Below are 9,595 nucleotides of genomic sequence, written 5' to 3' on the forward strand. Positions count from 1 at the left end.
GGTTGGAGTCCTTGTCAAACACCGTTTTTGACTAAAGTCCCAGAGGGTTAGAGTCCCAGTTAAACGGCGTTTAACTAAAGTCCTAGAGGTTGGAGTCCTTGTCAAACACCGTTTTTGACTAAAGTCCCAGAGGGTTAGAGTCCCAGTTAAACGACGTTTAACTAAAGTCCTAAAAGGGGTTTTAATGTTTTTATCTTTTTTAATCTTTTTTTTTTTAAATCTCTTTCTCTTTCTTTATAAACAGTAGTTTATTCAATGTCACATGCTGTTTTTTTACTATATAAAGCACTTTGAAATGTCTTGCTGCTGAAATGTGCTATATAAATAAAATTTGATTGATTGATATTCAAGGTCTTGAGTATTGATTTATGAACATAACATGCCCCCTTAGTTACACAAATAGTGACTCTTTATGTTGTAACTATCTTGAGCAGCATAAATCTTAATATTTTTTTAGGTTAAGAAAGGGGAATTCAGAGGGGCTTGAAGTAAAGGAATGTTGACATACCTGTGGAAAAGGACAGATTTCACCAATGTTACAACATCTCGACTTGCGTTGTAACCTGCACATACGATGGCCACATGGATAGTCTGGGGAGAGAACAGAGAAAACCATGAAAAAAACTGATTGGATTTATTTACTTTCAACATCAATACCTTTGGTGTTGAAAGTATGTAAATCCGATTCTAGAGGCTGGAATGGTTAAGAATGGGGGAAAACTTGCAGTTCTGAGTCAACATCTATAGTTATTTTCATCAGGTAGGGTGTTGCAGATACAGTCAAGAAGTTGCATTAAACACCAAGGGAGGAATTATAATAAAGAATAATATAGTAGTTTAGTCTGAAAAAGTTTTCTGAACTCTTAACTTGAAACATATTGGGCCGAAAATAACATGCAGCAGTTCAATCAACTACAAAATCATACATAGAATCTAAAACATGACATCCTGAGTGTCAACATTCTCTCTGACCTGTCTGCTGTGTTTCCACTAATGTTCTATAGCAAACTTCTGAAAAGCCTTCACAGAACACATGCATTTCTTGTCAGATTAGATTGCACACACCTATTTTTAAGATTCAGGTGTTTTCAGATACACTGTTAGGCTACATTTGTCTCTAATTTTATATTGCTTTAATTTGTACGATGAAATTTCTGGTAATGTAGTTGTTATTGTTTAAGCATAAGTTTTTCACTGTGGTTTCTTGGTTCTGTTTTTTTGTTCCTCTCTTTCTGCAGGTGTAGAAGCAGACTTCTAGGGTGTTAACTTGTATTTTTTTCTATCCTTTCCATCTCCTCTACTCCTATATCTCATTCTTTACCTTTAAACCAGAGGTCTCATTCTTGCGGCCCGCGGGACAATGTCTCATGGCCCCCACCGTGATATGACAGTATAATATTAGTATGGCCCACAGGGTGAGCAGACCTCTGAAGGAAGTCCCGCAAGCCGTTCCTCGTCATAGCTGACATTCAGTGCTAGGCTAAGCTACACAGACTTCATGCACACTACGCTTGTAACAATAGACCAGCGGATGATGGAACAGTCTGGTACCAGTTTCCCTTCCCTGCAGTCGCCATTCCGGTACTTTCTACCATTAACAAATGCCACAATCAAACGCAGAAAAAAGCGACTGCTACCGGTCATCGCCACGCTGTTGCGACAAGCAGAAGCGGTAATGACGTCACGCGTCGAGACATTCTCCATACATTGCTAGCTGGCTAAAGACTTCTGTGAAACGTAGAACAAGAGCGACGCCAAGTGGAATAAACTTAGGGTGCGTTCATATTGCACCCTAAAGTGACTCAATTCCGATTTTTTTTTTTTTTTTTGACGTAATGCGACCTGTATCTGATCTTTTCATGACAGTCTGAACAGCACAGATCGGATTCTTTTCGAATGTGAAAAGAATCAAATACGTATCTGATTCGTATCCGATTCAAACGCGACCTAACGTCCAGGCCTCATTCATCTGAACGTCACTGATACTCAACAAATTCTGCGTCCTGATACGCGCAAATGGGAAGAAAAACAACTATGACGAACTATAATGAGGATTAAGTTGTTAATATGCTACTCCGGTTGGACAACAACTTCAAATATGTAAGCTAAGCTCCAACGTTAGCCTCCATGTTTACTTCAGCAAACACCGAGCACTACTTCTTTTTATGACGCTTAGCAGAACACTGACAACACTGACGCTTTTCCGCCCTCTACTGCGCTTGCGGGACACTTTCAGGTAGTTTGCAGAACACATACATGTGTGGCAGTGTGAACGGCCCGGGGAAAAAAAAATCTGATTTGACAAAAAAATCGGAATTGGGTCACTTCAGGCTGCAGTGTGTACGCACCCTAAATTTTGTCACACCCTCATCATGTCTTTGTCAAAGCCAAAGCCTGCAGTTCATGTATTGGATAAATAATTAAATGTTGATGACATTTGAGGATATTTTTTAAATGTTTTTTGTGGAATCCTTTATGTGGCCCAGCCTCACCCAGACTCTGCCTACAGTGGCCCCCGGGTAAATTGAATTTGAGACCCCTGCTTTAAACCGTTTGCCTCACGTTCTTCCCTGTCTTTTTCATCTGTGTGTCTATTATATTTGAAATAAACCCAAAGCAATTTCGGTTTAGCTTTTTTTTTTGTTTTGGCCAGGACACTGCCTGCCCCCCACCAAAAAGTCACCACCTTGATTTAACTAAGGTACCAGCCTCCTATTGATAATTAGGAGGCTGATTATGTTTCAGCTGGCAACAAGTTATTTAAAACCAACTGGTGCAATGAGTACTCTCATTTCTTAAACATGTCGAAAGATAAATCCTATGGTTGTGGAAAAGATGTCGGTCTGTTTGAGAAGGGTCCAAATCAGTGGCATGGATCAAGCAAAGAAATTATCAAAGGAGAATGCAGATACTATTAAAATTGGGTTAAGAACTGTCCAACACATTATTAAAAACTAGAGTAGTGGGGACCCATCATCTTTGAGGAAGAAATGTGGCTAGAAGAAAATCCTCAATGATCGTGATCGGCAGTCACTTAAAAGTTTAGGAAAATCAAATAAAAAAAATAAATAAATAAAAAACAACAGTAGAACTCCAGGCTATGTTTAACAATGAAAGTAAGAGCATTTCCACACACATTATGTGAAGGGATCTCAAGGGATTGGGACTGAACAGCTGTGTAGCCTTAAGAAAACCATCAATCAGTGAGGCTAACCAGAAAAAAGGCTTCAATTTTCTAGGAAGCATAAAGGTTTAACTCTGGAGCATTGGAGGAAGGTCATGTCATCTGATGAATCCAGATTTACCCAGTTCCAGAGTGATGGGTGCATTAGGGTAAGAAGAGAGGCAGGTGGAGTGATGAACCCATCATGCCAAGTATCTATTGTACAAGCCTGTGCATCCAGTGCTATGATTTTTGCTTTCTGCAGTTGGTCAGGTTTAGTTTCAGCAACAGTATGTGCTCAAAGAATGAGGTCAGCTGACTACCAGAATATACTGAATGACCAAGTTATTCCATTTTTTTCTTCCCAGATGGCATGGGTATATTACAAGATGACGATGCCAAAATATTTGGGATGTGCTGGAGAAAGCTTTGTGCAGTGGTCAGACTCTACCATAATCAATCCAAGATCTTGGTAAAACATTAATGCAGCACTGGATGGAAATAACTCTTGTGATACTGCAGAAGCTTATCTAAACAATGACACAGCAAATGTGTGGCATAATGAAAGCTAAAGGCAGTCCAACAAAATATTAGAGTTTGGCAAGTTGTTGTTTTTTTTTGGCCAGGCAGTGTATATATGAAGCAGAGCATCATGCTGAAAACTGTATTGCTCGCTTGTAAAAGCAAATCTTTTGGGCCTCACTTTAACACTCGGCCAATAATTTTAATAAAAAGTGCCACCCAGCCAGACAGACCACATAAAAAAAAATGAGAAAATAAAACTCATATACACAGGTGTGTTTTTGAACTAAAAGAATCATGAAGGCAGTGATTTAATTTAGGGGAAAATAGCCTGAATAGATAACCATCCCACACTTTTCACATTTTTATAAAAAATATAAAACAAAACAAAAACAAAACTTGTAGTTTGTCCTGGTCTGTCACAAAAAATTTACAATATAAATTATATCATTAAGTATGCGGTTAACACAGTGGTGGGTCTCATCCAGGACAGTGAGAAATACTACAGAGAGGAGGTGAAACTTTTTGTAGAATGGTACAGCAATAACAACCTGTTTCTGAATGTGGGAAAAACCAAAGAACTGCTGATAGACTTCAGGAGGAAACGGCATGTGGACACCCTGTTCAACATCCAGAATACTGCTGTGGAGATTGTCACACACAGTTCCTCAGGGTCCACATAGCAGACACTCTCACCTGGTCGCTGCACATCAGCTTCCCTGTCAAAAGGGCCCACGTTGCCGGCACTTTCTGTGCAGGCACTTAAGAGAGCACACTTCAGCCCATAAATCTTTATTGCTTTTTACAGAGGCACCATTGAGAGTGTGCTTACCAGCAGCATCTTTCAGAGGCATGAGAGCAGCAGTGCCTCACACAGGAAGACACTGGGGAGAGTGGTGAGGCCAGGTGAAAAAGTGATTGAGGTCACATTGCCACCCACTGGGTACAGTGGGTGGCAACGATATCTGTTGAGGACAAGAATCCCTTTCACCCTTGTAGTGGACTGTTCTCTCTCCTATCCTCTGGCAGAATATCCTGCAGTCAGTCATGTAGAACAGTAAGGTACTGCAACACCTTCTACCCAATTTCCATCAGGCCTTTGAATTACTCCAAATAATCCAGGACCATAATATTATTTACCTGTTTTTGATTGTTTTGCACATATTATTCCTGATACATTTCTTGCACAGATTGCAAACGTGTGCACTTATATTTATACAACCTCCCCTTTTTTTAATTTGGGTTTTATTCTGTTTTATTCTATATTATTCTTCTATTCTTCTTTTTATATTATTTTACAGTTTATCCAGCTAGTTTCTGTTTGTGACTTAATATGCATTGTAATTTCATTCTGCAGTGCATCTCTGATATTATGTTGAATGTCAATAAAGATTATTTGAATCTGAATACAGTTCTTAATGCTGTAATTTTATTCCTGCTTCAGTAACCACTAATGATTTAATATAGGCATATTTAGAGTGATGGGCCTGAGGGAAACCAAAGACTTATCTCACCTCACACTTATCCACTAACTGATGTTGTAAACAGTTGGAGTTGTTCCCCACAGCAGCGTTCTTTTGTCCATCATTGTTACTGGTGCCTTCTTCTAAATGAGTTCGGCTCTGGTTTCCTTTGCTTGTGAGGTTTGTATAGGAAGCAGACGAGTTCCTGACAGGACGACTGAGCTCCTGGCGCAGGGCCCTGTTTTCCTCTTCCACCGCTCGGATTCTCAGCTCTAAGGCCAGTCGTGCATTAGCGTCACCCAGTGGTGGAGGTGACTGTGCTTCCAATGAAGATAGGGGTAAGGACTTCACTGTTGGATTATAGGACAGATCAATTTATTTTACAGGAGGCCAAAAACTAAACAGGAATGACGTTCAGCAAAAAGAGTCTTAGGTAAGGGAGACAATAAAGCTTTCGTAGCCCAAAATTTTGACCATTGTTTAACTGATATAGCAAAACACACTACAGACAATAAAACTGTTTCTGATGACCACTTAAAACTGTTGTTATTGCACAGATCTAAAACATCAGTGGAAGATTTCTTTGTTATTTCATCTAGAAGAGTATTTGCAATGTTTCAATCATTTCTTGCTCAATAATGCTGGTGAAGCTTTCTTTCCTCCAGCAATTACAGTGACAAACAGATTGTTCAATGGATTATTTGGAAAATAAAGAAAGAAAATATATAAACATTAGTATATAATGTAAAAGGGTGGAGCTGTGTACCAAGCTGTTCAAAAGAAAAGTATTGTAAAATGTCAATTGTAGATGACATCAAAAAAAGCAACAACAAAAAAACATTTTGTTTAAAAAAAGAGAGGCTTTCAGATAAACAGAAACATTTGCAGAATAAACTGCAAATAAACAATAAAGAATACAGACAGTAGAGCTGAACAAAGAGAAGAGGAAGAGAGAAGAAAGATAAAGAGAGAGCTTTGAAATAGCAAGGACAATTATTCCTAAAAATAGAGGAAACAAGAAGGAAACCTTTCCAGCCTGAGATTGTTTTCCTTAGCTAGTTGACATAATGAGCAAAGTAGATAAAACTTAACTAGTAAGTACCAAAGTAACAACTTTAGGCTGCTTTGTACAAAAGCTTAAAAATAAAATAAACTTGCATCACCACACATCTCATTTGTAAAACTTTCGTTCAATTGGCACTTTTATCTTCCATCCATTCTTTACGCTTGTTTATCCTTGCAGGGCTGGCTGAAAGGGGTATGGAAGAGGAAGGGTATAAATATTCACTCTTACCTTGAAAATTTCCAATTGACAGGTAAAGCCAGGTGAGTGTGGGGATGAAAAACAAGACAAGAGAGGCTGCCAGGAACTTCCTTCGTCCACGAAATATTCCCAGCATCTTCTGAATTGAAGTCAGTGTTGAGAGGTAAATTGACCTCTCTGGAGCATTTTTTGTCCACTTGATTTCTCACAATTTTTCTCCCATTGTAACATTTTTACTGAAAGAAAAGAAATCAATGGGTTGAGGTGACATAACTTTTTCCAACTGAACAGAAACAAAACTGAAGTAATTATCTTTGGCTCCAAAGAGGAATGATCTAGAGTCTCTTCACAGCTTCAGTTATTACAGCTAGGTACCAGCCTGTAATCTGGGTGACGTGGTAGAGTCAGACCTGAAGCACATGAAGACAGTTACATAGTCAGTCTTCTGTCACCTGGAAAACATTTCCAGGTCTAAAGGAGTAAAGTCCCAGCAAGCTCTAGAAAAACTCATCCAAGAGTTTAGATTTATTGATTACTGCAACAGTCTCTCCTAAGAAAATCAGACAGTTCCAGCTGATCCAGAACACTTATGTTTGCATTCTCACTAAAACTAGGAAGACAGAGCACATCATCCCACTTCTAATGTCCTTACACTGGCTCTCAGAGAATAGTTATCATTGTATCAACCTTCCAGACCACTGAGATTTTCGTTTTCTGATCTACTCTGCATCCACAGAACAGCGTGGAAAAGCAGCATTCAGTTTTTATGCTCCTCTAATCTGGAACAAACTTCCAGAAAACTGTTGAAACACTGAGTTCCTTTAAATCAAGGCTAAAAACTCACCTGTTTAGAGCATTGATTATAATCTTGAAAATATATATATTTGATTATGATTATTCTTGAGTATTTAGATTATGGCATTTGACAAAATGCAATATTTAATGCATATTTCATAACTGATTACTCTGTGTTTTTATCATATGAAGAACTTTGAACTACTTTGTTGCGGAAATATGCTTTACAAATAAACTTGACTTGAATTCCAAGAACTGGATTTATGTTATAAAGATGGATTCTGAAACAGAATAAGAAATACTATATTAACAACAACATTACAAAACAGGAATCTCATTAAAGCTAAGAAAATTAACAGTAACAAAAAAATTTGAGGATTTAAAAAAAAAATTAAAACGAGAGGGATATATTTAAATTATATTTTAAGGCAAACTGTTAATGTAAAAAATTAAACTGTTCTAATATAATCTATGGGAATATATTAGATTACTGGACAAAGAAAACCTATTACATTTTGTTTTGAAACCGCATCCTGCTACTGCTACATTTGCGGTTAAGTCCATGATCCTCATATATTTATTCTATTATTCTTTTATACCGAATAATTTATTATGACAGACTAACACTTTCGTGAAAATGTTGATCATATACCCGGTGTTGATCTGCACCATCTATGGCCGCCTCAGCAACTCACTTCTATGTGACACATTTGCGCAATGCTCACATTTTAAAACTCCTATTTGTAGTTTAAGAGCTGCTCGATTTGAGAATTACAAGCTCACCTGATGCAGAGGGTTGAACGGGTTGATTTTAGAGAAAACGGAAACCAGCTTCTAAAAGCCGTTATGCAGTTTCAGCACCGGATCTGTTTTCAAGAAGGCGACATGGTGGCTCCACTCTGTGCTGCTCCATGTATCAGTATTTCCTAGGTTCGACAGCCTCAGGTTACCGGAACCAAAAGGTGGGTCGTGTTGTGTGCTATAGGAAGGATAAAGAGCTAAGATAAGCTTCCGTCTGTGTCGCCGCACGGCACCCCCATCATGTGTGGTTAAAGTAGCGGTGGGTTTGGAACACTGTGACCCGTAGTGAGCGACGCAGAGTGGGGAGAGAAACAGCGGTCTGTCTGGTCTGACTGCGGGGATCCTGCACCTCCACCATTTATTAACAAATTACCCAATATTGACTAATTATTGCTTGTGGTCCTGTTTTCAGCCTCAACACAACACTCCTTTCTTCCTGACAAGCAGTGAGCATCCAATCACAACATTGGAACCGCGGAGGGATTAGGGATAAAAAAGGACTGGATCATTGTGGAGCGGAGTGTTGGCGGGACCGGAGAACAGAGACGAAGCTGAAGTTGGTTTCCAATTCTAGCTTCCAATAGCTAAAGGGCGATTTCACTACTTTCCACATCTTTAATCAACTCTAGTTTAAAAACTACTACACCTAGACACTTCAAACCTGGACTAGATTATTCTTCTCTAATAGCAGAATATTTAAAACCATGTTTGGGATTTGTGAAACTTTTATCCGATTTGTGAAACTTCAACAAAGGTTGATTTTACCACTTTTTTGCATCTGGATCACCATAGATTTACTCTAATTTAAAAAACTACAACTCCTAGACACTTCAAACCTGGACTAGATTATTCTGCTCTAATAGCAGAATATTTAGAACCATGTTTGGGATTTGTGAAACTTCAATAAATGTTGATTTTACCACTTTTTTGCATCTTAATCACACTAGAACTGGTCTAATTCCAAATCTACAACACTTAGACACCTCAAACCTGGACTAGATTATTCTGCTCTAATAGCAGAATATTTATAACCATGTTTGGGATTTGTGAAACTTTTTCCTGATTTGTGAAAACTCAATAAAGTTAGTTTTTGACCATTTTTTGGCATCTGGATCACCATAGATCTGCTCTAATTAAACAACTACTACAGCTAGACACTTCAAACCTGGAATAGATTATTCTTCTCTTCAAGCAGAATATTTAGAACCATGTTTGGGATTTGTGAAACCTTTGTCTGATTTGTGAAAACTCAAGAAAGTTTGATAGTCACTATTTTTGGCATCTGGATCACACTAAAACTGCTCTAATTTAAAAACTACAACACCTAGACTCATCAAACCTTGAATAGATTATTCTGCTCTAATAGCAGAATATTTGGAACCATGTTTGTGATTTGTGAAACTTTTTCCCGATTTGTGAAAACTCAATAAAGTTAGTTTTTGACCATTTTTTGGCATCTGGATCACCATAGATCTGCTCTAATTAAAAAACTACTACAGCTAGACACTTCAAACCTGGAATAGATTATTCTTCTCTTCAAATAGAATGTTTAGAACCATGTTTGGGGTTTGTGATACTTTTTTCTGA

At 38.2% G+C, this 9,595-nt stretch overlaps 1 protein-coding gene across 1 annotated transcript in view; it reads right to left on the bottom strand.

Moving 5' to 3' along the window:
• The window catches only part of LOC106939410 (glycosyltransferase-like protein LARGE1), a 14,305-nt gene extending 5,759 nt beyond the window's left edge, over window positions 1-8,546 (bottom strand). Inside the window, exons 1-4 of the mRNA XM_015021799.1 lie at window positions 7,991-8,546; window positions 6,443-6,648; window positions 5,200-5,498; window positions 509-591 (exon numbers count right to left, since the gene is read on the bottom strand). Coding sequence (XP_014877285.1) covers window positions 509-591; window positions 5,200-5,498; window positions 6,443-6,548 — 488 coding nt within the window. The 5' untranslated portion in view covers window positions 6,549-6,648; window positions 7,991-8,546. The remainder of the gene's footprint in view (window positions 1-508; window positions 592-5,199; window positions 5,499-6,442; window positions 6,649-7,990) is intronic.
• Between the last annotated feature and the right edge of the window lie 1,049 nt (window positions 8,547-9,595).

Source organism: Poecilia latipinna, unplaced genomic scaffold, assembly GCF_001443285.1.
Source record: "Poecilia latipinna isolate Pla-1442-1.1 unplaced genomic scaffold, P_latipinna-1.0 Scaffold2863, whole genome shotgun sequence".
Taxonomy (NCBI): domain Eukaryota; kingdom Metazoa; phylum Chordata; class Actinopteri; order Cyprinodontiformes; family Poeciliidae; genus Poecilia; species Poecilia latipinna.